Source organism: Scleropages formosus, chromosome 15, assembly GCF_900964775.1.
Source record: "Scleropages formosus chromosome 15, fSclFor1.1, whole genome shotgun sequence".
Taxonomy (NCBI): domain Eukaryota; kingdom Metazoa; phylum Chordata; class Actinopteri; order Osteoglossiformes; family Osteoglossidae; genus Scleropages; species Scleropages formosus.
Genome location: NC_041820.1, coordinates 5,667,692 through 5,695,147, shown reverse-complemented (window position 1 = coordinate 5,695,147; position 27,456 = coordinate 5,667,692). Strand labels below are relative to the sequence as shown.

Below are 27,456 nucleotides of genomic sequence, written 5' to 3'. Positions count from 1 at the left end.
CCGTCAATAACGGAAAGCGTCGATGATCTATGACACCCGTGCTGTTAACCATAAGACAAGATCAAGAGTGGCTGCACGAGCAGAGATCGACACGCCAGAGCCCCTTAACCGACCGTCCCCGGCCGCATGGGTTCATGCAATTTCAGCACACCGATTCCAGTCCCCGCACAAGCAAACAAGAAAAACAGCAAGGCAAGGTTGCTAGGAGCCCGAGGACGGTGCTCCGCTTACCTCGACTCTTCTTCCTGGACTTGGGTCGCAAGGAGACCTGGTTTGCGGGGCGAGAGGAACGGGAGGTCAGAGGGCGCGGGGTGCAGGGCGGGCCGACCACCACCAGGGCCCGTGGACCATGGCAGACGAGTCGCTGCCGCCCAGCTCGCGCAGACAGCCTTCACCGCGGTACCGCGCGGCTCCACTGGAACATCCTGTTTCGCACCAAGCGTCGCATGCAGAGCCTCATGCACGCACTCTTCTCCCCCTCCCCCCCCCACACCCCCCATCGCTTGCTCTTTCTCTCTCTCTCTCTCTCTCACACAACCCCCACCCCGACTCACATGCACTTTGTGTTTGCACGCTGCTCGCTGGCCCCACGCTTCGGTTCATGTTCTGCATTCAGGAATGAGCTCTCAAACAGCCCGCAGTGGCACAGCCCGCTGCCCAGGGCATATCGGGCACAGGCGGGCAAACCCCCAGACCACGAATGTACCATTAATATAAGCAGCGACGTTCAAAACTTCACCTGACACACTTATTCCGAGCAACATACGTGTCCGGTGCGCGAGGACGGGAGAGAGATGAAACTTGGCCAACAGGACACCCTTGTACCACGGCACATCAGTAGCATTTTAATCCATGTTTCAGAAAGATGTTGCATATTTCTGTACATGCAAGCGTGACACATTTTAAACCTTTGTCCAAGGTCACCTGCAACGTTAGGTTTCTACACTAAGCTGCTTACAACGATTCACCAAGTTATACACCATGTTCATTATGATAACCAAGCGTACCTCGGTGGCTTATAACATTTTTTATATATTATATTGTTAGATTTTAAGTATAATTAAAGTCTAAACAATATTTTATATATGCAGATACATACGAAACCTATACCTGATATATATGTGCGTGTGTGTTGTAAGCCTTGTGCGAGACTCTGCTCGTGACACCTGACAACCACTGCAGTGAACACAGCATCATTTCAGACCTCTCGAGACAAGGATTTCGTGGTACTTACTGGGTTGTAAGTGTCAGCTGCCATGGGTGCCAGTGAAATGGGGAAAGAGGCCTGAAAAGGAGTAGAAACATAAAACCAACGATGATTCACGATGACAGCACGGTCACCCGAACCGCTCTTTTTCCCCTCTGCAATCTTAGCACCTTTGCCATTCATCGGTGACTTCATCACTTGCCACCTCCGAGTCACCTGGTTTTGACCGCGAGAGACCCGTGTAACCGCAAGGATTCGGTGCTCAAACACAACGGCAGCTATAAAAAGAGATGGAAAACCTTCAAAGGGATCCCACTCACAGCAGCTCACGTCCCGGTGAAACCAGATGAAACCTTAACGTACACGTCCCGAGAAAAAAAAAAAAAAAAAAAAGTCTGAAATTAGGTGTTAAAGGTCACCCATTCGAACCTACAGAATGGGACCAATAAGAAAAAGCTGAATGGTAGAAATTTCACACCGCTCATTATATACTATTACCACACAAATGCTAAAATTAAAGTGTAATACGCTCCTGTCAAAGGGTTAGGAAGTGACAGCAGAAAAATGAAACGCATCTTTCCAAAAGTACACGAAGAGATTGAGCAACGCCTTCCGCCCCACTGTGTGTTGACCAACTTCCTAAGTTGCTCTTGGTTCCTCATTTACAGTAAAGCAGGCTGCTGAGGCCAAATAAAAAGAGGATGCTTCACGTATCTCAGGCTGAAAAAATAAAAATACTATTTAGCGATGTGAACGTAAATTCCCTATTGGAGGGAAGCGAACGACGCGAAACCGCAACGCAGACCGCCAGCCATCGTTCGACTCCTGAGCCCGGAGAGACCGACGGCGGAAGGAACACCGAGACGGCAGGAATAAGATCCCCGTGGTTCGCTCAAACCGGTATGCCGTTTACCGAGCCGGTGGCTTTTTTCTGCCAACAAGAGAAGAATCCTCAGACAAATAAAGGCCAAAGTTCAAACGGTTAATTATAATGATTCCACATAGAATTAGAGACCAAATATGGAAGTCCTGCGTTAAAGTACATATAATGACAGAGCGATGGAGTGGAATGGGTTTTAAAAGGGTCTGGCAAACGCCCTAAACTTTCACAATACACACACGCACGTCTCTAACATGAATTTTCCCAGATTTAAACTTTTCTTGATCATTTATACAAAATGCCCCCAAAAACAGGAATAGAAAAGTCTCGAAACGCCTCCCTCCGAGCTGACTAGGGAACGGATGTCCCGGAGCAGAAAGGGACGTCGGTTTTGCCCTCGGCGCCACGCCGAACTACGGACGAGCGTCAGTTTTCCGCACCCACCTACGCTTCACCTGTTCCTCACCGGCTCGCAACAGGAAATCACGTATACGGTCCCAGCTCTTACCGCTCGTCCCATTCTTCTCAGGGTCTCCATCTCTGAGAAGCATCTCAGCCAAGTCTCTCATTCCTCCTGAGCTCTTGCTCAATGCGCAGAAGCCTCATAATCACACTTCCGGTCCAGTGGAGTAACTTTACTCACTTGCACTATGAGCTACTATGAACAGATTTACTTGAGCCCTGCCGCAGACCGTCTCCAGAGGTGCCGCGGCTCCGCAAGGGAGGATCGAGCAGCAGAAGCCGCAGGTTAACGGCACCTGTCCCGGGAAAGGATGAAACCCCTCATTTCAGACGAGCGAAACAACAGGGGCTCCGCGTAAATAAAGACCGTAGGTCTTCACAAGCGGAGACGGATCGCTGCAAGAAACGCCGCACCGGATCGCACGCACCCCGCGATTTGTCCCCGGAGCCACTGCTGGGCCCTACAATGACGGCACGTCACGCATCACCAGAAATTAGAGCACGAACCCGCACTTTTGTCCCAGGCTGACAAAACAGCTACATTAATTATGGAGCAAGTAAAAGTTATCCTTATTCGAGATTCCCATGTTTCAAAGAGCTTTTTTCTAAAACACAGCTTGACATGTATAGTAGGAGTAAAAAATACTGCTATTCTGTGCCCATAACACACCAACAAAAGTTTGTGCGCTAAAAATTACCTCTTTAAAAATACAGAATAAGTAATATATGTATGTGTGTGTATATATATATACACATATCAGCAAAAAGGCCTAATGGACTCTTTTTAGGCAATAGGGTTTTATTTGAGAAAAAAATCATGTTGCGTAGAAGAATGAAAGAAAGGAATTCGTTCAAGCAGAAGGAAAATTTAACAAAACAGATAAACCATAATCAGATTCTCATTATGTCATCATTTTTAAGTATGTTTAAAAATCAATGTGGGCTACAGAGGTGTAAAACACATATCACTAGAGCAGCTTATAGACCTGCGTACACCCTTAAAAAGCTCTTCACTTACTTAAACTAAGTGAACTCCAATTTTGCTGCTTTCCCAACACTTACAGTGTTTGGATGAGAACAGAACATCTCCTGGCCCATCTTGGCTTCGATCAATGGACATGCAGGGCAGCGGAGAGTTTCTCTGCTGTTTCAAACAATCAATCAGGACAGGAGCTCATCAGGCATCCAGGTGAATTTAAAAGCCCAGAGTCCTTTAAGGAGGATTTGAGGTCAGTGGGAAATGAAGACACTGCCACCGTCGGCCGCAAGGTGTCGCTGTTTCGCACAAAAAGTGACCAGCCATAGTCCCCCGGAGACCTGCGCTTGACCTTAGGAGAGCTTGGACCTTACGGCCTGCCTAAGGACCTCCGAGCAAACCGAGCCCATTTTCCCACCACAATCCATGCAGGGTTATTTGTTTAACAAACACAAGATGATCAGAATTCAACAGTGAAAAAAAAACCCCACTGCATTAGGACCAGATGGACAATAAGGAGTGCTGGAAAAGGATGATTTACAGGAAATGTGGGTCTCTAGCACAGGTGACCAAGGTGAGACGCAACACAAGTACATCACACACATCGTCTGAAACCGCTTGTCCCATACGGGGGGTCGCGGAAAACCGGAGCCCGACCCGGCAACACAAGGCGCAAGGCCGGAGGGGGAGGGGACACACCCGGGACGGGACGCCAGTCCGTCGCAAGGCACCCCAAGCGGGACTCGAACCGCAGACCCACCGGAGAGCAGGACCCGGTCCAATCCACTGTGCCACCACGCCTCCTTCTATATTACATCAAGTCAAACCTGAGAAACACTGAAACAAGAGCAATGAGTTAAGAAAGTGAGGGCAAACATGAAGTCCAGTCAGGGAGCAGATTAGCGGAATGGAAAGATTTATTGAAAGTAACAGTGCTGGGGTTTGAGATAAGAGTCCGAGGGGTAAAGGGAAGAGAACTTTTTCAATTAATTCAAATCAGCCAACGCTAAGATCTAGAGACACTCGCCGTGTTTGAAATGTCCAAAGAGGCTGAAGGGCCTCGTCTTGTTTTTAGTAGCTCTGGAATGTTTTTGTGCTCTTGTGTTGAAAAACGAGAGGACGAAGCAACGCCCGTGGGGCCGAGGAGGGGACCACGAGGGCAGGGGAGCGAGCAGCACTCAGCAGCTTCACTGGCGCCCTTGTCTAGTGGAGGCTGGAACTGCAACCGCAATCCACGTGCGATGAGACACACGCTAGACACGCACAGGTGTGTTTAACAGAGGGAAGATGCGACCCCATGAGGGTCTCTAGTGAACCCGTTTTCCTCCTCTGGCTGGTCAACAGGAGACGCGTCGCCACTTGAGGCATCGCACGTTTCGTTTCATGCGCCACGCCGAGCAGGACGCCCCCCTGGAAGGACGACACGCGCTTGACTTATTCACTCGCTCTCCGATGGGCTCCCGAAAAGGGACCTACTTCTCACACAGAAACTTGAGCCACCTTTTCATAAGAATATGTGCCGGAAAAAAATGTCATTTTAATGTTATGCATTCCTGCTCGAGACGGTCCGAACATGCCGTTTAGGTTTTTTCTTTGCAGCTGCGCTGGAAAATAAGCTCGGCGAGTGTGGAGCTGCTAGGGGTGAGGGGGCTTCGTGTTCAGGCTCGCAAAGGTTCATGGGAATGCAAGCGGGCAGCACGGTTAAGGGGTGTATTTCCCATCAGTGTTGCTGCCTCCGATGCCTCCGTGCTCCACTATGCTACTTGACTCCCGTCCCGCGGAGGTCTGCTCCAGAGCAGGATGTTCTGCTGAGGTCCAGCGTGGTATCGGGTTCTTACCCTCATCCACACTGTGAAAACAGAGTAGACTGGCTTGGGAATCCGTGTTAAAATCATGATTAGGATCGTTACCGTGTCGCTCAGCACGACCCTGCAGGGAACAGTATGGAGCGGCGGTGTTAACCCTCTGGGGGCCCACGATGGAAATGCCCGTCTTTCTCTGAGCTGGGACCCTGAGGAGGAGTGAATAGACGCCACGTGGCGTCGAGGGGGAGAGCCCTTCGGCGTCCAGGGATCGCCGATACGTCCGTCCCTCCTCCGGCCCGGGGCTCTCGAGGAGGCGCGAGCACAAGGAAGGTGCGAATGGGACGTTTCAAGAGCTTCCCTCCAAAAAATGATAACGTTTGCGACGCTATTTGCGCACGAAGGAGAGATCTCCAAAGGCCGGTTCAAGTCGAAGCACGGCGAGACCCCAGATGCACCCAGAACGGATGTGCGAACAGCTCCTGGCTTCGCCAAAGAAGCCGCTCCAAGCGGCCAGTGTTACCAGCACGCGAAAAAAGCGCATTAGAGTCGCGAGGGGCCTTTATAAGGATATATCTCTCAGCGTCACTGCAAACGTATCTAACGAAGCATCGCTTCACGTACATGCAGACTGAGCCTAAATCATCTGTTCTGCTTAAAGAATGTCGGAAAGAGGAAACTGCGCAGCAAAAATGTGCGTTTGAAGACTTCGATCCTACGATAGATTGTGTAAAGGTCAAAGGGCAAGGTGAGGTCTATTTACTCTACTATGGCATCGATGCACACACACATTTTCAGAACCGCTTGTCCCATACGGGGTCGCGGGGAACCGGAGCCTACCCGGCAACACAGGGCGTAAGGCCGGAGGGGGAGGGGTCACACCCAGGACGGGACGCCAGTCCGTCGCAAGGCACCCCAAGCGGGACTCGAACCCCAGACCCACCGGAGAGCAGGACCGTGGTCCAACCCACTGCACCACCGCACCCCCTGCGGCATCGATGCGATTTGCCAAAAAAAGTGGTTTTCCTCTCTGTTGAGTCTCAGCTGAAAGGCCACTTCTTCTCATATTACCGTTCTGATTAATAAGTGGACGATACACAGCTGTCTTAACATTTCCATTTATACATTTATACAAACGTTCTTCCACAAAGCGACGTACAAGTCGAAGTGCCCAGAATGCATTCAAAGCACATCGATGAACAGATAACCCCTTAAACAGGGCTTGTTTGTTTCATACCGTGTTTTCCCAACCCTGGGACTGAAGTAGCTGCCAACAGAAGTGACACATTTACATTTTGTGTTTAAAATGTTCAACTGTTTACTCATTTTTATGGCTGGAGCAGTTTGGGGTGGGTACCAAGCTCAAGGGGCCTACAGCTGGCGATGGGATTGAAACCTACAACCTTTGGCTCCAAGTCTGCAGCTCTAACCACTACACCAGCAGCTAAAGAAAACTACTAAGAAAACGAATAAGAAAATAGCTAGAGCTCATCGGGAGTTCAGCGGGTGGTCCAAACAGTCCGCACAGTACACACCTGTCCCACCGCTCGTCACGGACGCCAACAAAAAATAGTTAAAAGAACCTCCTCCCGATCAGCTCGTATCGGTCCTGACACGTTTAAGTGCCGGGTTTGCGTCCTTCGGCGTCATCTCTTCGCACCCCCCAGGTTGTCTCCTTGTGGACGGGGGTCCCTCGCTCTGCGGCAACGCCCCCGACTGCGGTACGAGGAGAGCTGGGATGCTCAGCCTCCCAGCTGGCGGTCGCCACAAAGAAACCACAGGCACGACCGAAACAGGATCGCATTTGGTCCCCTTAATTCTGTACACCGCCGGACGAGAGGCTGCTGCAAACGTGTAATGGACAGCGAGGGGAAAAAGACCCCCGAGGGCCCGGCTGCATTCTTCTACCCCGGCTGCGTGGAGCTGCCGAGGGGGTAAATCAAGGGCTGGGAGATGAGTCCCAAAGTTCGATGCGGCGTCGCTCATGTTTTTACCATACAAGTGTGTGCAGGTCATACATATATGCAGCAGAAGGGATTAGGATGAACGGCTTTTGCTCAAGGGTACGACGGCAGTTACAGCTCGCAAGCTTTTGGTGAAAGTTCAGGTTCCCAGCGGACTGGCTGCTACCGAGAAGCCCATACCCCCTGCCTCTACCCCATCCAAGGGCAAATACACGAGTGCGCTTTGGGGTCATTTTCATAATGCGTCCTCACCGCCTGAGAGAAGGACCAGGACCGGATGCCAGACTGGTATCTGAGGAGGGAGAAGGCAGAGAAGCAGCAGTGATTATAAAGGAATTACAAGCGGTTAAAGAACTCTGCTGAATCACACCGGTGTTAAAGCAAATGTGCCTTATTTCTTCACTGTACAAACACTGAAATAATTCATAAATAAGTCATTCATTATAAGTAGGCATTTGTCCAATGCAGGGTCAGAGTGGTTCCCAACTTATCCCGGCAGGACATGGCTGTGAGACGCTGTACACCACTAAACACTACAGGCACAGGAAGGAGGGAAAAGTCAGGGTTTTGTTAAAAAAAGTTTTAAGGGCAGAAAGAATAAGGAAAATAAGGAAAAATAAAAGCTTTTAAGATAGAAATTTAGTACAACTGAAAGTTAAAAATTCACAGGGGAGCCAATGGATGTAATTCAACTGGTTTTTACTCCTCTTTTTGGACATATCAGAGTGAAAGTGCCTAAAGCTTATGAACACCAAAGTCCAGCCCCAGGTTCCACTTGGATGGGGTACCGTTCCATAACACGGCAATGACACACACACGGTCGCTCACACGCCCTAAGAGCAATTTAGAGGTTCCAATCCAGCTGAAACACTTATCTTTGGACTGTGGGAGGAAACCAGAGCCCCTAAAGGAAACCCATGCAAATATAGGAGAACATACAAACTCCACACATACTGAAGTGGCTTTGAACCCACATCCCAAGGCACAGCCCAGACATGGAGAGGCACCAGCAGTACCCGGTACTCCACCACGCATCCCTAAATACACCCTCATATTCACTTTATAGGGCTTGTTTTAGGAGGGCTGCATTTTTGGCACCGAGAACCTGTGCCGAGTGCCCAGTACAGTACAGCGCGGTACACTTATAGAACCGGCCGGCGTAAAAGAGCGACAGGCCTCGCCCAGCCGCCCTGCAATTTTTGTCGAGATCTGCGGAATCCCTCTTCCTGGCAACTTCTTTCTTGCAACGACAGGAAAGAAAACATTTTGGTGCCTCCAGGGACCGACGACTTTGACCCCCGCGTGGCGTGCGAGGGAGATTTATTGTCAACTCGTCCTATGATTAATAGGGTGGGGAGCGCAAATCGCTCTGTTTTTGAACCGGGATGGTGCCTCTTTTTAATTACGCACAGGAAGCCGTTCCTGGGTTCAAAGGTTAAAAATCTCGAAGGGGGGGAATCAGGTGGCTCCATACTGGGTCCTGCCTTCTCCCAGGAAGGGACGCGACCCCGCGCACCAGCAGACCGCACGGCAGCGTGCCGAAAATCTGACCAGGTTCCACGGGAAATTTTACTGTTTCAGGCTTTTTTTTTCATAAATGTCAAAAAAAAGAGGATTTTAAAAACATGTCTGGGTGTGTGTACGTGCACAGCTATTTGTGGAATGAAAAGAGCACGTCCAGGCATATGCAAAGACCTGTAATAAATTTCATATAAAAGTAAACACATACATAAAACACAGCTGTCCCTGTGGCAAAACAAGACGGGATGCCAGCAGGGTAATGACAGTACATTTATTTTTGTACCTTCATTTATTCATTATTGTTGCACATATTAGATATTATTGTGATATTTTATTATATATATTCCAATGATATTATTAAATCAAGCAGCTTGAAAGTGTGCCTTATTTCAGGTTAGAAAGGCTATGAAAAACTTAAAAGAATGTCTCTTTATATGTAAATTAAATGTCATCGTTGGAGTTTTTACTTATTTTGCTGATTTCCTCAGTTTTGCTGTATCAGTTCAGGGTAAGTACTTTAATCAACGGTACGAGAGGAGAAGGTTTGATTCAAACCCCTACCGCCAAGGCTAGATGCTGTCGATCTAACCCCAACACCACCTACTCCCACTGAGCAACTGAGTCTTAGCTAAATTATGTGTATAAAAAATAAAAAGTAAATGTCAGCATGTGACCTTTGGCTGCATATCAGAGATTTACCCCATGCAGGTTTCGCTGTACTCATTCCTGCCTCTGATTTACCGCAGTGTCACCACCACCTTCCAGTCCCAGTCTGCTTTGACCTTCAGCCTTACTATGGGATGAGTGTGTTGCATTACATAGTATAAATATGAATATGGCCAAAAAAGCAAGCAGTGATTTCGTAGCTACTTAAATCTCATTTTGAACTCTTGTCCCTTATCAATTTACTTACCCTGAATTAGAACTATAACAATACCTCCCTGTGTAAACTGGTAAATCATTGTAAAGTTTAATGCTGAAAAATTAACACCGTAAGGCACCTTGGACAAAAGTGCCATCTAAATAATTATTAAGAATAAATAGTTAAAAGTGCTGCGATTGAAGGGCGGAACAGTGGCACAGCGGGTAGCACTAGCGCCTCATATCTTTGGACGTAAGACTGAACGTTGCTCAGTCTGTGTGGAGTTTGCATGTTCCCTCCCTATGTTTGTGCGGGTTTCCTCCGGGTGCTCTGGTTTCCTCCCACCATTCAACGATGTGTTTCAGGTGAATTGATGACTAATTTCCCACCAGTGTGTGTGTGTGTGTCGGATTGCTCTGCAATGGGCTGCCACCCCATCCAGGGTATGCCCTGTATAGACTAGTGTCTTGTCCTCCCGGGATAGGCTCCAGACCTCCGCAAGCCTCAGGAGTGGTTTTTGACATCAGGTGAGTATTGTGATTGACGGGTGATATAAGTCACATGATGCTTGACATCTACACACCTGTCGAAAATTCTGTTGCGAGTTCCCCAGCCAGGCACCTGCAGTGAACACAGAGTAGAGAGTGAACATACCCAGGCTGTAGGTCCAACCTGTTGGCTGCTCTCCCAGATCAGATTTAAAAAAAAGAGTGAAACCACAGTTTTACTGCAGTGTTCAGCACATGAAAAGGGTTTTTATATAGAAACCAGTGTGAAATAAAACCTCATCCTGATTTGCGTGCTTCATTATGCCATATACCCAGCTACCTCATACCTTTGTGACCAGTATGGTTTCGGAGAGGAAGTTTTTGTTTGACACAGGAAAGGGTGATGTAATGCATAATAAATGATCTCATGACCTTCAGAAGACCAGAACAATTGAAGCAAATAATACACGTTTTATTAATTTCACTGACATTCTTCTCCAAAGCAACTTACAGTGTTAAGGTACTTATAACTATTTGCTCATCTATACAGCTGAATAATTGCACTAGAACAATTTAAGGTAAGTACCTTGCTCAAGGGTACTACAGCTAGAAGTGAGGCTTGAACCAGCCACCGTTGGGGCCAAAGGCAACAGCACTAAGCACTACACTACCAGCTGCCCCATAGTAGTAATAATAGTAATGGTATAAATAATAGCAGAGGTAGGCAACCTATGAAAACGGTCCTCCGTGATGACATTCTCACATACAGTACCAGTGAACAGTTTTGAGTCTACTTCCTGGAAAATACTTGTTTCGTCCACCTTTGGTTAACCCAGTCCAAGAAATGAGGTGCCGTGCCTCCCCAGCAGCTCCCAGAGCTGCAGGACACTTGTTGCTTTGCTTTCACTCTTCTGTCTACTTTGTCCCACACAGGGTTGCCCACATGTGCTCAAACTTTTGACTGGTACTGTATCATTGTAAATGAGAGTGACTGACTGTTCCAACCCACCCCGCCCCAAGTTCCACATTTAAAGGAATCATTTATTTCGCTGGGAAAATTAAGCTCAGTAGAGCTGCCCCCATCCTCTATGCATGTCTCATGCAGATCGAACAGCGTGGTTCGGTTAGGGTTAGGGGGTGACTGAGGACCCGAGTGGACAGAACATCATTCCAAGAGAGGAAAGGCATCGCAGGAGAGACAGGAGAGGGAAGATTCGGCAGGGTGATGCAGAGAGCCAGCAGGAGCCGAAGGAAGCGAGAGGGCAAGCGAAGGTTCTTTCGCAAGACTGTTCACCCAACTTGGATAATAAGCATGAAATGGCTGCATTGGGACTTACAAGTTATCCTCAGTGCCATGCTAGCTTATGGTATTTTTTAGAACCTATTTTACTGCAAAATGTGATCCAAATTAAGACCAAATCTGAATACTCCATTAGCCCAGAGGTAAATAAGAAGTGGGAAAAAAATAACCGAATTGGATTATTTTGAAAAAAGATTATCAACTTGCCAAAGTCTCGCGCTGAACTATCATTGCAATGTCAAATGCTAATATGTTTGTCTCTTTCTTAGGGACTGTTCCCAAAGTACACATCTTTTGCCCGTTAATATGCTTCAGCAAAGTGCTCACAGTCTTTTTTTTCCTCCATTTATGTTATTCGGAAACACACACACACACACACACACACACACACACACACACACACACACACACACTCTTTCAGAACCGCTTGTCCCATACGGGGTCGCAGGGAACCGGAGCCTACCCGGTAACACAGGGTGTAAGGCCAGAGGGGGAGGGGACACACCCAGGACAGGACGCCAGTCCACCGCAAGGCACCCAAAGCAGGACTTGAACCCCAGACCCACCGGAAAGCAGGACCCGATCCAACCCACTGCGCCACCGCGCCCCCTTATTCGGAAATATTTAAATTTAACCAATTTGATATTTAATAAGGCTCAATAAATAAATGAAGAATAAAATAAAAAAATATGTGGGGGGGTGGGGAACTGTTTCATTGAATGACGTTTTCTCCATTTCCCAGAACGAAATTATTCCAAATCAGCTGTGGAGAATGAAAAATGGCAGCGAGGAAAGAAATGCAGACCTGTGCGTTAGCGGCGTTGAATAAGGACAGCATGGATAGCCAGATTTGCCATGTGCTTAAGACCGGAAAGCAGTATTTATCGTAAGAAATTACAGAAAAATGGGCTGATAGCAGGAATGTGCTCGTGAGATGAGTAACGCTGTATAAATTGATTAAAACAGGCTTCTACTCTGCCTTGGTCTTTTCTAGCTAAAAAAGTAGCTCTTGGACCTTTGAATCTGTACAGCGGTTGGGTGGTGTCTGGACAAAACATGTGAATGACAAATAATAGGTAACGATAAATTGAACTTTAATAGCAGATAAAAACAAAAAACAAAACAAAACGAAGCAATTAAGAACCAACTGCACTTTTAATATTCTATATTCAAAAAGGTTACAAAAGGCAAGTCAAGTACACGGCATTGTGGGAGTACACATTTTGTGAAATGAGCTTGTTAATACTGTCGATCAAACTCTCTTTAAAATCAGTATTGGCATTTAGCATTTCTGACATTGACCTGTGTGGATAACAGGGAGCGCTCTCTTTTTTCCCAGGGTGCAACGGGGTCAACGCCCCGGAGGCAACAAGGCTAGTCACCGACAAAGAGGTACGCAAGTCCCGTGGAGAATCGAAGAAGTCGCCCGTCGGTTTTCAAGTCGTGAATTTGCCCAACGCGGGATGACGGGGCGACAGTGCACATACAGAGGTCCAGAGAGGGCAACCCCGGGGACCGAGCGGGACCGCTTCACCTTCGCCTAACCCTGTCGTCACGGCGACCAGAGCCAGTAAAGAGAGCATCCTTGTTACGAGTAAGGCTGGGTCCTGCAGCATGGAAAACAGCGCTTAATAAAGAGCCTGTTAATGCATAGCTTAAGAGGCAATCGTTGTCAGTGGGTACATCTCTCAGCAACGTGTAACAGCGAACAGCTCGGGAAAACAAAACACACAATCTTAAATAGAAACAAAAAACAGAAACCGGAGGCAAAAACTTGTTACGTCCGTCTTCATCCTGGTAATTTAGCAAGGTACACTTGAGAAGGTACAAACAGAAGAGAGACGGGTCAAATACTTTGGCAAGTGGAAATCAAAACAACTGTACAATAAGGATCGAAGGAACAAAAAATAAGAAATAACTTAATAATTACACAAGAAGAGTTCACCCGAGGAGGCGAAGCCAACGTGTCCTAGACCTGACTTTTTTCTTCACCTCAATGGGCTGAAGCACCTGCCTTTTCACCGCCTTGTCATTTTACAGTGGTACGGAGACAGCCCCAGAGGACAGCCATTTCTCTCAGCGTCTATTCTCACACCGTCCACCGGAAACGTGGAATGCTGAAATGTTCTGGAAAATGCGGGGCGGAGGGGGGCCCGAAATGAGACGGAGGTCTCGCGCGCAGCAGAGTACCGCCCCGCGCGGCCAGCGGGAGCGGAAGGCACCGAGGGAAAACGGACAGGAAGCCTCTCCCAAAGTCAAGCGCACGTTAGCGAGTCAACAGCTTAAGCCGCGAAATCCAACTGACCAGCAGCGAGGGTTCCGTGGGGCGGGACTTGGTGGCGGCGGTCTTCCTGGGGGGATCCTCCTGGTAAGGGATGGTGGCGCTGCCGTGCAAGTCGGCGCCGACGAGCAGGCGGCTGCCGCGGATGTGGTCCACGCCTCGCGCCAGCTGTCGCTCGCCGGCGGCCCTGACGGTTCGGCGGCCGCACGGCGTCTCCTCCGCGATCGTGGGGATCCGTTCGTTACTCAGGTACCTGCACAGCAGGTCATCCCCTGGAGAGGAGGAGACACATGCAGGTGATGCCCGGCACCAGATACAGTTTACACCTCTGCTAAATGTAAGCAATGCAGGAGAAAAGACTCATGGGTAGCTTAAGCCTTGGAGACTAACATGAGGCGTACTTTATACCTCCTGCCTGTTTTTGCAATATCATTTTTCAAATGATATTCACATTTTTTTTTTTTTTTTATTAATTTTGTAACTCACCCATACAGCTTTAGGAATCTGTCTCTAACTGTTTTGTGCATTTATTGCGGTTACTGCCTGTTTCATATATGTTCACGTGAGAGATGTGACACACTTCCTGTCGGCCATTTTGTGTTGTTACCATCTAATGGTAGCAAGAAAGTTTTCTGCTGCAGAAGCTGAAAAACTCAGAACAGGTGCGACAGGAAATGATGATAATGATGTAAAATGTTTAATTTTATTATATTAGCAATGCAACATGCATCTAGAGCCCTAAAACTCGGGGGGGGGGGCTGACTAGTACATGATTTCTTATTGAGTTAGCCTGCAACGGTTAAGCTCATAACAGCATGTCCGTACCTTTTCGTCCTGGCATCCAAGGCCTGGCAAAGGGGTCAGTTGACCCAAGACAGGTGTCCACTGGCATGGAAAGGGGGCGGGGCTTACCTGCAGGTATAAAATACAATCGAGACAGGAATCGCAATTGTTTTTTTTTTTTAATCGTATACTTTGATTTTGCAGTCGGTGTTTGGAAGAACAGTCAACGTTTCATCGAGAACTGGAGAAAGACCTATGAGCAGACAGAGGCTCTGGATGTGTTCTTGAATCGATTCAGCTCGATTGATGCTAACCACGAGAAGGAGTTCGCTCTCTCATCCGGGTCTGCAGAACTTTGGCCTCTACAGGGTAGACGCCTAGCTTGTCGTAGTCGGCGATGGTGAAGCGCCGCCTGCTCTCCAGGTCCAGGAAGGAGTTGGGCGACTCGGAGCCTTTGGGCTTCTTGCTGAGGTTTGTGTGCGAGCTGGTCCTCCCGTCTCTTTACGGAAACACAACAGCACAAGGGCGGAGGGACCCGAGTAAGCGAGAAATCAGAAACCGCGACACGCAGAAATTACATGTTCGCTTGTCGCAACATGAATGCACTGAATTACGATATCAGGACACGAATAAACCGCGTGGAGGCTAAAAAAGAAATGGCTGGATCCCGCCGGCGAATCGCTGCGCAGTTTATGAGTTGCTCGACTCCCCCTCAGCCACAAGAAACCGAACCCCCAGACAAGACGGGGGGACACAAGCCACAGACTAGCAAGATGAGAACGCATTCATTTCAGGCTTCATGAAGCAGCGTAAGCAGTTTGAAACCTAGCACCCTCTTTGCCTAGACCATAAACCGCTAACCATGGGCAACAGTTTCTGTGGACAGCAGGAGGAAGCGGTGTTCGCACTTACCGGGGTGTATAGGGGACCGAGGGTGGTGGGGGGATGTAGAGGTCCAGGATGGCTGGCTTCTCTTTTTTAATGGAGTTGCATCCTGTCCCAGTTGGAGACGGCCCTTTGGTCAGGGAAGGAGTGCTCTGGAAACCGTAGCAACACGGGACAAAACATTAGAACCATTCCTGACATGGTAGCCAGGATTCCGCTAACATCAGTATGGTACTGGGTGAAAAACAGCGTCACGAGGCCAACACATCTTACACTGTTCTGCTACAGTGATGACTTCCAAACCTTCCTCCCATACGACACATCGGCACACCCCCCCCCCCCCCCCATCAAGTGTAAAAACGCGATCAGCTTCAGCGGTTCCATTTTTACTTCAGCTGAGACCTGATGCTCCTACCAACTATCCAAGGTACACTCAGGTAACACATCCCACAAGGTGAATCTGAGATCTTTTGTTCCAGACATGGTGCGGTTTACCTCACCGCTGAAAAACAGGACGTGTGACTTGCCGAAAGCTCTCTGGGACGAACCCCCTCCCACGACTCTGAATACACGACTTTTTGTCTGTGAAACTCACTCTGGGCTCAGGCTGATTGGATTTACACCCTCCTGAGAGATGGGGGGGCCGCAGCAGGCAGGTGCTACATGGGCTGTTTGTTCCCGCTGCGATTTGGGCCGCAAATTCACGAAACAGGCTTTGCGGGGGCCTTCAGAATCTGCTTTGTGCTCTGTCTGCCAGGGCTCTTCATGCTGACCTTTCCAAAAGCGAGCTGGCTTCCGGCTCTCCGCGGCCATCGTGACGTAACTAAGACCTCTGGGACGGCGGCGTTCCTGAACGAGGGTGGACCTGCGGGATCCGAGGTGGTCCAGATCGCAAGAGAATATCCGCCCACTGCACCTTCTAATGGTTTTCTGCACGGCTGCGCAATCTGCTCCCCAGCACACTTCCTGATGCCACTGTGACAAAAGGTGGTGGTTGCGGTCCAGAGGCCGAAGGCTGTGGACGCACTGCTGGGACGGGTGACATCACTGCGTGTTTTTCTTGTATTGTGTTGCTATTTTTGAAGAGGTGAACAAGCCCCATTGTTCCGTTTCCACGAGCGCGCGCGCGCGCACACACACACACACACACACACACACACACACACACACACACACACACACACACCCCTCCCTCGTGTACGCCATCTGCGTTTGGGTGGCTTCCACACTTGTCTGAGCTTGCAAGCTCCGATATCACAAACAACACTTCACAGAAAATATGAGAAAGACATTAAACGCAAAGGTGTCACGTCCACACCCACAACTCAACTGACAACACCTGACTCTGGTCCAGCACCTGATTAACCGCTCACCCTTTAAAAGACCCTCCTCAGCTCCTATACCTTTGCGGTATCTCGTCAAGGACAACCGCCCTTCCTTGTGACTCCTCGCTCATACGCATCTCCAGTTCTCGGTAAACGTTTTCCGGTTTTGACCCCTAGCTTTGTTTCTCGACCACATCCACGGATCTTCGTTTCAACTCCGATCGCCATTCGACCGACTCTTCGCTTCGTCTCCTGACCTCGCCCATGGATTCCCGCTCTGACCCCGACCGCCGATCCGCCGACCCGCCGCCTGTCCCCGATACCGAGAACTTGCCTGATCCTCTGACTCCAGACGAACGACACTGCACTTGGGTCTTTCCGTCCCGGTTCTCTCGGCCTGGCGTGACAAAAGGGTGGCCAAGCCCTCCCCATTCAAAGTAACGACGGTGCCCACATACCTGCACAAGGGGGGGCTTCCAGCGCATGTTCTTGAGGGGGGCCGGGGTGAATCCCGAGCTGCCCGTGGGCCTCTTCTTGAGCACCAGGATCACGCCGGCCGGGTCCTCTCGCAGCTTCGCCACCAAGTTCTTCAGCTGCCACCCCACCTGGAATGGCCATCGGTAGGTTGAGTGAGATCTCCCACAATGCACCAGTACATGACCGTCACAGTGGTGGGGTGGTGAGACTTCGAGCAGAAGAGCAATAACTCAGGCCCAGCTTGTGCATTTCGAAAACCCCCTTTCAGGATTGTGCTCAAAATATCTCAACGGGCCTGTAGCTTCCTGTCTTTGTAAGGATATAGTTCTCTTTTTGGGGTATTGCCCAAAGGAAAGCTTATTCTCATTTATCATCATTATTATTATTAGTAGTAGTAGTAGTAGCAGTAGTTTATAACTCACATTTACATTTATTTAATTAGCAGACGCTTTTCTCCAAAACGACTTCCAACGAACTCTACGTAGTGTTATCAGCCCACACACCTTATTCACTTGGGATAAAAGTGTCAACTAAGGTTAGGTTTGCACACTAAGGTACTTCCAACGATTTACCCATTTACGCCGCTGCGGCATTTTTACCGTTTTAGCTCAGGGTGAGTATCCTTGATGAAAGGTTACAAAACGGCTCCAACGAAACTAAACTAACTAACTAACTAAATTGTTGCAACCAACCTAATAGTCTAAATCGCTTTTGACTGAGAAAATTCAAGCGGGAGGTGGGATTCAAACCTGTGTCTCTAGGTAATTCAGTTGCAAGGCGATGGTGCTAATTTGTTTGTTTATGACTGTTTTATTAACCATAATGTGAATTATTATATATGAAAACTGTACAACAGAAAGTTTCAGTTCCGAGCCTGCTGCTGTCGGCCCTGCTCGTTGACGTCTTTCGATACCCTTGAGCGGGGGTGACGTGACGGGGAGGACGAGGCGTCGGCGTGAATGCTCACCACCGTTTGATGGTTGACCTGGATCACCTCGTCTCCGGCGTGGATTTTGCCAGTGCGGTCGGCAGGGGACTGGAAGCAGAACGGGAGGAGGCGTAAGCAGCAGCCCGGAGGCCATGAGCCTCGGCGACGGGTGCATCACAAACAGGAGGACCGAGGGCGAGTCCCGCCAATATCCTTTCTACAACAATGGGACCTGTGCTGTTTTTTTTTGTTTTTCCCTTTTTTCGGTGGGGTTATAGAATAAACGGAGCACACAAACACACACATCCTCAGAAAGGCCTTGCCAAAAACAATGACCAAACAGTCTCCACTAAAAAAGAGGCCATTGAGGACCAACAAACAACCTATTACTGTCCCCGCTGAAGACTGGAACTATTTACATTTTAGACCGGGGAGTGGACAGGCTGCCCCGGGACGGCGAAGCTAAAAGCGATAAATAATTTCGTCACCACGGAAACGCGTGGAAAGAGCACAACTGGGCTGATTTACACGCAGCCTAGTTTTCAAAGTCTCGCTTTACTGGCGTGACTGTTCTAGGACATGTGATCTGCAGTGATGCCTTTGGACAGATGGGGGTGCCTCTCTGGACCCCCCTCCCCCCCAACCCCAGTCCCAGGCCGTTTCCCCGAAAGACACTTAATGAGTAGTGTTTATCTCTGCATCCTGGGTTGAACCTTTCATACCAGCCGTGTCCCTCTCCTCCCACAGGGGGCTGGGGGTGCACGGGTGCCTTCCACCCAGACATCTCACTCCCCCCAGTTGCTCAGCATAGGCCAACAAAAGCTTAAACGTAATATTTTTGTTGCCATACCGAGACAGTTTATATGGCAAGGAAAGAATGCGGAGGAGGTTGCGACAGCGGTTTTAAAGTTAAGTCGAAAATTCAAACTAGCAGCCTTAGTAATGGCTGCGCATTCACGTCTGTGTCTACTGGGCCATCTCAGCGTTGTGCCACCACAAGTTATTACCAGATGATTAGTTATTTCGACAAAAAGACGAAAGAAGTGGAACGTGTGATATAAACATATTTAAATCCTGCTGAGTTATACATTGAGCGAACAAAATACAGGAGATAACATATAACTGGACTGAAAACACAAGGTCGCCATGGAGACCATCACACTTACATGCTCTGTGGTGCCAGTGATGACGTGGAGTCCGTCATAGGTGGACTTGATGTACATGCCCTGGAACGCAAAGAAACGCCGTTTACATTCGACCGGAGACGCACCTCGAATTTACACTGGCACTTGGGGGGGGGTTTCAACATCTGTCACTATAAATTACGGAATTTTTTTCCTGCCTTTCAAAACCCGTAGGCAAGGACCGGCAGACACAAAGGTCAGCGCGTGCGGTCACTACGTCAGACCTGCACCCGTGAACTCGTCCGCAGCCGGTCCCAGCAGGGACTCTAAAAGAGGATTAAAACACCAGCGGACGCCGCATTACCAGTCCTTCGCCAGGCTTCACGTCGACGAGTTGGACCTCGTCCAGGCAGGTGGCTTGGCTTGTCAGGGGGTCCGAGGTAGTTCTCATGGTCTGCTCACAGATGCCATTCAAGACCTTGGACTGAAACGGGAAGGGAGGACCGCTTAACAGCTTGTGATAAGACAGGAACTTCCAATATGGTCTGCGACTAAATGTCCATCGAATATCTGATTCTGCTGGGATGTAACGAGCTGTTTGGTCAGCGGAGGCTTCATCCCTGGAAAAGTTGTTGTTTATGTCTGAACGAGGATGGAGAGACCCGGTGCTGTGGGAGAGGCGTTTGTTATCGGTGCTCACGTGGAGATAAATGGTGCTCGCTGTCAGACGGAAAGTAAGAGGGACATGTGGCTGAGGATCTGGCCCCAATTGGCCCATCTAGTTAAGGTTAAGGTGCCCAGCCTCATTAGGACCGACGCCAATGTGTCATCACCAACGATAGGAGAGGTGAACAACACGGGGCGGCAGGACGGCCCACATTCCTACAAGTCTCTCATGATCATTAGCACTCAAAGGAAGCGGTGCTTTTGAAGGAAGTGGTGCAGGTGGGGGTGGGGTCAAAGGTCAGCTTTTGTAGGGGAGATCCCTCGCTCCTCAAACCCTGTGTTGACGCTAATTTGAGTTTCTGCTGATTGAGCGGATCCAGAAGTGACCGCTGCCACCCCCCCCCCCCTTCGAAGCGGGCTAGGCGGGGACATCGATGCGAGGAGCCGACCGGACTTCTGAGAAACTCTGGATGGGAATGGGCAGGGGTGGAGTGGTTTTGGAGGGAGGGTGCAGCTCGGTGTGGGGTGTGTTGGAGTTCATGATAGACTCCGAGAAAGAGGAAGAGCGGCGTCAGAGCCTCGTGCGCAGGAAGCCGTGATTAATGGGGCGACCCCCACACGGTCCGCGGCACCCGAATCCAAGCTGCGCCGTTAAGAAAGCACACTAAGCGAGTCACATGACCAGGCCCGATATGACTGATGTCTGACGGTGCGGCGAGGTGAACGTGGGGACGTTTAAGACCAGTGTACTTCTACAGCGGTGAGGTACTTACAACTTCTAGAATCTTCTCCTCCATTTCGTAGACAGTGCAGTCCTGGAACGATAAGATAAGTAACGGTCATGTCAGTGGGCAGCAAGAAGTACCGACTTGACCTTGAACGTCTGTCTAGTTTCAGAGAGCACTTAAGAAGTGCTGCAGAAATTCAGGGCCTATGAGGAGGTGGAGGCCAAGCATCAACAGGATTCCAGTTTACCGCGGGATGAGTTCGTGCACACGCGCACACCTTAGAAACGCCCGCTCTCCTGAACGGTAAATCTTGGTAACGGGGAACAGGAATATCCAAAAGACGAACATTCACGCTCGAACATCCAGAGACCACACAAACCCCATAGACACACAGCTGGGGTCAGATTTGAACCCGCAGCCCCAGAGGAGCCCAGAGGAGCCCAGCGCTGCCCTAATCTCAACCAAATCCATAAAAAAACCCTTTCCAAACTCCTGCACTTTCAGGATCGAAAGAGAGATGGCTGAAATCAAACTGCCACTTTGCACTTGTGATTAGTAGGTGACGGTTTTCTCCACGCCGAAGGGGGCGTGAGGTTCGAGACATGACTTACGAGACCATTTAACGCACCCCATCTGCTAGAGGGGGATATCCTGTTTCAGAACTGTGAGACACGGTTCTTGTGGACACGTGGAGGAGCCAAAGCAGGCCACCTCAATGAGGCACGGTGGGCAAGCAAACATCCGCTCTACCGTTAGACACCCGCATCCACGAAGACCGGCGTTACGGGGCGGGATGACGCGTCAGGTGCTGGTGTGTTTAACTAAAGCCGTATCCTTCCTCACAAAAGCAACTCTGTTTGGTGTTGGGGATCCTTTGTTTGGATGATCACAGAACGGAGTGGGGTTGGAGGACCCTTTTTATTTTTCCCCCAACCTTGCACATTCCAGTGGGCGAGCGGAGGCCTGGTTGGGGGACCAACAATCATGCAACTCCGCCCCTTCGCCGTTTCCGCTCTGACGAGGCCTGCGGGCATTCACACGGACGAACGCCGGGGGTTCGGCGACGAAAGCATCAGCGAAATACCATATCTTAACCACGGTTCGTCGCTTCACAAAAAAGCACCTGCTAAATGAATGAATGAACTAATGAATATGTAAATGTTTTGCAATCGGCCGATCGGGATGCTCCGACACGGCACGTTCAACCATTGCGGCTTGCCTATATCATTCGCATGGTTTGGCTCCTGTTTTGAATAGTGCCGCATGCGACCCGCTCCCCATCCCCATCCTCTAGGACTGTCGCGACACCTGAGATGGATTCCAACCCCCACGCACCCGCCGTTCACTGGGCAAGAGAGAAGTCATCCTGGTGCCTCTGGAGATGCGGACAAAGACCGGTGGGGGGAAAAAGAAGGCAACCCCTCGGGAATGACCCCAACCGCAAATGGATGTCTGAAGGATCCACACCCCCCGCCCCCCGCCGTGCCTCCCACAAGTGCAAAAAGAAGCTCAAAGCTCCAGCGCAGTAAATTGTACTTCATGCGCTGGCACGGCACGGGACATTAATGCCTATTGCTCTCGCCAGGACTAAGGCCGGGTCCAATAAATCCTAACAGCGCCGCTCGATTGGAACATAATCAACAGTGCCGCTCAGGAAAAAAAGACACTAAATACCATTTCATGGGTGACCCCTTCATTATATACCGTGCACCGTGTCTAAAGTCTTGGACTGCGCTTTTGTTTTCCTTAGACAATAGGCCCAGAAAATACCGCAGTCTTACGATAAATCAGAAAAGTGCCTGCAAAGGTTGGCTTTCGGCGCTTTTCCCTAATCTATCGTAAGGGATCGGCAGCAGCGAAATGATCGATGCGCGCCAGCAGAGTCGAGCGTCCTCGATCCCGGGTTATTTTCCGAGGAGGGCGCCCGCGTGTCCGCGTTTCGCGTTGCGAACATCTCCGCGGGGCCAAACTGGAAACACATGGCTGGAGAAGACCGCGGAGGAATTCTGGCAGGGCCGCTTTAGGAAACCGTAAACTCGAGGCCCACGAGCGGTGCTTCTAGAAACCTCCACGAGGGGGGCGTCTCATTAGCAGCCCTCATACAAACAGCGGGCCGCCGAGCGTTTGAAACCCCGTGATGGGTTTTCAGACGTTTCCACCACTGTGAGAAAAGGCAGGAGCCCCCGGGCGGGGCCAGATGGGGGTATACAGGGCATCAAGAGATTGCTGGAGGGTGGGGGGGAATCAGGCTACAGAAGCAGAGCGCAGACCTGTTGAACGGTGGTGGTGAGATCCAGGCAGAGCTGGATGATCTTGTTCTTTGTGGTGGTGAAGTCACTGATTCCTGTCAAAGGGGTCCTGCACAGACAAAGAAAGAGAGAAAGAGTGGAGGAGGGGGGTATTAATCACTTCCCACCGCAACGCAGGGAGCTCCAGGCCCCTGAAGAGGTAGTACATCTTTAAAGTTGTCACGCTAAATGGGGTTGTAAATTCAGCTGGGGATAAGTAAGTGATGCGGGAGTGACTCCATGGAGACGCCGGGGCCAGAAGCAGACCAGCTGGGGCCACTGGTGAAAACCTAACATCAGTAAGGTTGCGATGCTGAGGTTGAAGAACTCCCAAGCACTGAGTTAGATCACACGTATTTGTGTGGCAGTCTCTGTTCTCCGGCTTTAGGCACAAACACATGACTATGGAAGTGCAGCTTATTTGTTGCTGGTTCACATCCCTCAAACGCCTCTGCCCATAGGAGTTACACTGAAATAGCAAACAGATGATCATATACATAGATGATCACAGCAGATGATGTTGGGCCCTTTTATGGAGCAGTCAGGAGATCAGGTGAGAAATGGGCCTGAAAGGGATGGATTTAAGAGCCTTCTTCAATGTGGGAAGGATTCAGCAGCTCTGAGGGACCGAGGGAGTTTGTTCCTCAACATCGAGGCCAAAAGTGAGAACCGGTGGTCTTTCGAAACGAATCCAGCGCAGCCCATAAACAAGCCCGCACTCTTTACTCAGTCACACTCAGTTTCCACACAGAAGCCATGCAAACATGGTGTTTTCCCCCGAGAGACAAAAAGAACCAGGATCGAAACCATCCATAACTTGGCGGTGACCACACGACGCTAGCGCGGATGTCTATCTGCCCTGGAACGTTTCCCATTTAGCACTGAACCGCCAAACAAACATCTCGAAGCGCACATCAGCTCTGACGGGCCGCCGCTTATCCGGACCACGTCTGCGTGTTGGACCGGACCGTGAGCCCCCGCTAAATTCAGGAAGCCATCCAGACGGTCTCCTGTTTCATTTCTCTGTCCTCAGAAGTCTTTCGGGGAGAAAATAACGGAAAAGGGCAAAACAGTGTAGGATGTGCCTGTGTTTTGTATTTCAGCAGATTTAAACAGTGCACCAGATAGAGCCGACAGGCACCGGTGTCACTCGCCACCTCCGCGCCGACCCCCTGGAAAATAATTTAACTGTAACACTATCGTCACGTCGCATGACTTCAATATTAGTTATTGTTCCACGTAAAATCGGGTCTTTGATACTATGAGAACATGTTGAAATCGATAATAATCCATTTTGTTTCACTATTTAAATTCTAACCACCCTGAAGGTTGCGACTTATCCCACACTTACAGTGCTTGTTGAATAATAACCGACACACACATTTTCAGAACCGCTTGTCCCATACGGGGTCGCAGGGAACCAGAGCCTACCCGGCAACACAGGGCGGAAGGCCGGAGGGGGAGGGAACACACCCAGGATGGGACGCCAGTCCGCCGCAAGGCACCCCAAGCGGGACTCGAACCCCAGACCCACTGGAGAGCAGGACCCGGTCCAACCCACTGCGCCCCCCCTATAATAACCGATACGTACGAGGAATACCCTGAAGATTAACGGCCTCGCCTGGAAATCGGGCTGTGTGAAAGGGGTCAAGTCGGCGACCGCGATTTCTGTGTGGATAAAACCCGCTGTAAATCAATAAATGATGTAACGCGGCAGCATTAACATTTAATGGAATAAAATAGCGGATTTTAATTCCCCACCTGGGTTTTCCCTTAAATACATCTCGGTTTAAGCGGGTCCCCATCCCCGGGATCCGAACCTGCAGCCGCGTGCGTGACGACTCGCCGCATCCGCACGGCAGGATGGGCGGGAGCGGTGTTGTCGGGGAGACCCCCGGGTGTGCCCTACCTGTCCAGCCAGGCCAGCAGGCTCTTGGCCGCCCCGATAAGCTCTACCACGGAGGTGAGGAACTCGTTGGGGGGCTTGCGGGACGTCCTCCCGTCGTACGACGGGCTCCCGCGGCGCTCGGACGCGTACGCGCGCACGTCGCCGGAGGCGGCTCTCATCCGGACCACCAGGTTCTTCAAGATGTCCGTCTCCACGCCGTAGTTCTGCGGAGGGAAACGAAGAGAGAGACGCACACCATTCACCCCCGAGGGCCTGCAAAATATTCGCGCCGATAGAGAAAAGTAAAAAAAGCACTCATCCATCTCTTTATGTTTAATCATAATCCATCACGAGAGCCGCCTTTATTCCAACGCACCGCGAGGCTTTGTACTTTGAAGGCTATTTGCATCCATCCTTCGGTAAACTATTTATACACCGCGGTAAACACGGTCTTTCAGCTGTAACCTAGTGTGACAAATAAGGATGAAGACATAACATTTGGCGCGGCGGGCCGCGCTCGGGGAATTTCCAGCGCATTCCTGTCCTTTCCACCCTTCGGAAACACGCTCGTGCCCATCGCCCGATTCCAGCCGAAGCGCGGCCAAGAGCGCGTTCCTCGGCCGGAGCGTTTCCTCGCGGCGCATTCCGCCGCCGCACCGTTTGTTTAGCCACGAGGACTTCGCGCCGCATCTCGGGCCAGGTGGAGACCGACCGACCGCAGGCCGACCGCATACCTCGGCCGTGTGTCTCAAGCACGGCGTTGCGGGACTTTGCCCCCTGCGACGCGTCCCAGCTGTAGGTGCACGTGGATGCCGAGTGCGGATGTGGGTCTGTTAGAGGCCAGGAGATGTGTACCGACCGCGATCGGCTCCAGCCTTTCCTCCCCCCCACGTAAATAGGCTGCTACTCGGACTGGAAAAAACGCAGCGTTTGTGGTCCAGTGCCCCAGCTGTTCTTACACGCCGACAGGATCCAGATGGTACGAGCCAGAACACAGGAGGCCCCGTTACGAGACCCGCGGCGAGGGTCCTGCTTCAGTGTGTGTGTGTGTGTGTGTGTGAGAGAGAGAGAGAAGACGGTGGGAATGGTCGCACCTCTTCGTGAGAGGCTGCCTCCCCTTTTAAGAGCCTTTGCTATGGGAACCGTCGGAGCACATGTCGCGCCTGGCAGATGGGGCCTGAAATCGGAACCAGACCCCTGGAAGCTCCTTCTGCTGGACGCGTTTAACAAAGCACTCGGTCCAAATCGCTCCGGCACGATCCCACTCGAAACACGCTGGAGCGCCGCTCCGGCTGCAGCTGAATGACCTTCGAGAGACACGTGGAGACCTTCGGAGGAAGTAGGATGCCTAATTTAGACATCGGTCCTGATGGGCCTCTCTGGAAGCGCTCCAGCGCCACGGAAAGAACGCGACTCCGTCGATGGCTGGAGACGCGGAGAGGTACCTTCTGTCCTGGCAAATCTCATGTCGGGACAACGTCGGGTCTCCGCCGGGTCCCTGGCATGGCGCCGCATGCGAGCGCGCTGGAGGGCGTTAATAGCCTGGCACTGGCCATGGAAATGAGAGCACTGCATTTATAGTTACTGGCAATCATTCTCCTTTTGGAACCTTATACATACAGGCTTAATATAAAAAGGGAGCGAACAGCCCGTCATCCAGTACCTATGGAACCAGTTCCACTCCTACAACCCAGATAGAACATCATGCTCCGCCACCTCCGGCTGCCTGCTCATCCCCTCATAAAGCGCCCACAACGTAAAGCCCACTGCTTGTCAGTTTTGGACCCAATACGATGGAATGAGCTCCCTTTGTCCCTCGGAACTGCCGATTCCCTTTGCGAATGTTCTCAAAGACACGTCTCTTTCCGACCCTTTCCTTCCAAAGCTCTTGAAAACTTAAAAAGCCTGTCCTTCACCTGCTGTTAATCTACCGTAGGGGACTTCTACAGACAGCCAACGCAACGGTGGTGCCAAGCAAACAAGCTGGGTGTCGATAATTGTGTCTGTGTGTCTCCGCCCTCAGTTTGTTGCAGGGTGCACGTTTGTTTACTGCGAGTTGTACACTGCTTTGGAGAAAAGCGCCCCCCCCCCCCCCAGCTGCTTAAATGCAAAAAGTAAAAGCAAACAGTGAGTCAAAGAGCAGCTGACTATGTTTGTGGGGTCAAATGTCAAAGGTTCCTACTGGGAATCTTTTCTTCCTTTCTATACATCCTAGGTTCTGCGTTCATGTGCCGGGGTGGAGGGGTGGCGAATGCACCCTGTGGGCCAGTACACCTGCCAGGGTTGGACCCCCACCGGACAAAGCGAGTCCAGCTACGGTGTTGGATGTCCTGAATCTACAGCGGGACCTGCTTCGCTTTAATACAGGAACAGGCTGCTTCCCCACTGTGCGTCCCGCTGTTGGAGCTGGACAGGAAGGACGGGGGGGTGCACGTCCATTTCCTGCTCTTCAGGACACAGTGCAGCATTTCCACGCGCTGCCCTTTGGCCGTCGGTGCTGCGGCATCTATTCCGCAGCCCCTTCCGAGGCCAAAAGAGGTTCTTCACCGAGACTCATGCGGAGGGAAGAGGAGCTTCAGGAGTTGGGTTTCACACATGGAATCTGCAGAAGCCATCAAGGC

At 50.5% G+C, this 27,456-nt stretch overlaps 1 protein-coding gene across 3 annotated transcripts in view; it reads right to left on the bottom strand.

Moving 5' to 3' along the window:
• Positions 1-27,456, bottom strand: part of LOC108941223 (connector enhancer of kinase suppressor of ras 3-like) — a 52,837-nt gene that overhangs the window by 6,514 nt on the left and 18,867 nt on the right. For all 3 annotated transcript variants that reach the window (XM_029258324.1, XM_029258325.1, XM_029258326.1), the window contains exons 3-17: positions 24,857-25,059; positions 22,930-23,017; positions 20,705-20,746; positions 19,630-19,749; positions 19,308-19,367; positions 18,181-18,249; positions 17,195-17,341; positions 15,439-15,563; positions 14,841-15,025; positions 14,569-14,655; positions 13,768-14,015; positions 10,258-10,295; positions 7,544-7,583; positions 1,235-1,285; positions 232-268 (exon numbers count right to left, since the gene is read on the bottom strand). In XM_029258324.1, coding sequence (XP_029114157.1) covers positions 232-268; positions 1,235-1,285; positions 7,544-7,583; positions 10,258-10,295; positions 13,768-14,015; positions 14,569-14,655; positions 14,841-15,025; positions 15,439-15,563; positions 17,195-17,341; positions 18,181-18,249; positions 19,308-19,367; positions 19,630-19,749; positions 20,705-20,746; positions 22,930-23,017; positions 24,857-25,059 — 1,540 coding nt within the window. The remainder of the gene's footprint in view (positions 1-231; positions 269-1,234; positions 1,286-7,543; positions 7,584-10,257; positions 10,296-13,767; positions 14,016-14,568; positions 14,656-14,840; positions 15,026-15,438; positions 15,564-17,194; positions 17,342-18,180; positions 18,250-19,307; positions 19,368-19,629; positions 19,750-20,704; positions 20,747-22,929; positions 23,018-24,856; positions 25,060-27,456) is intronic.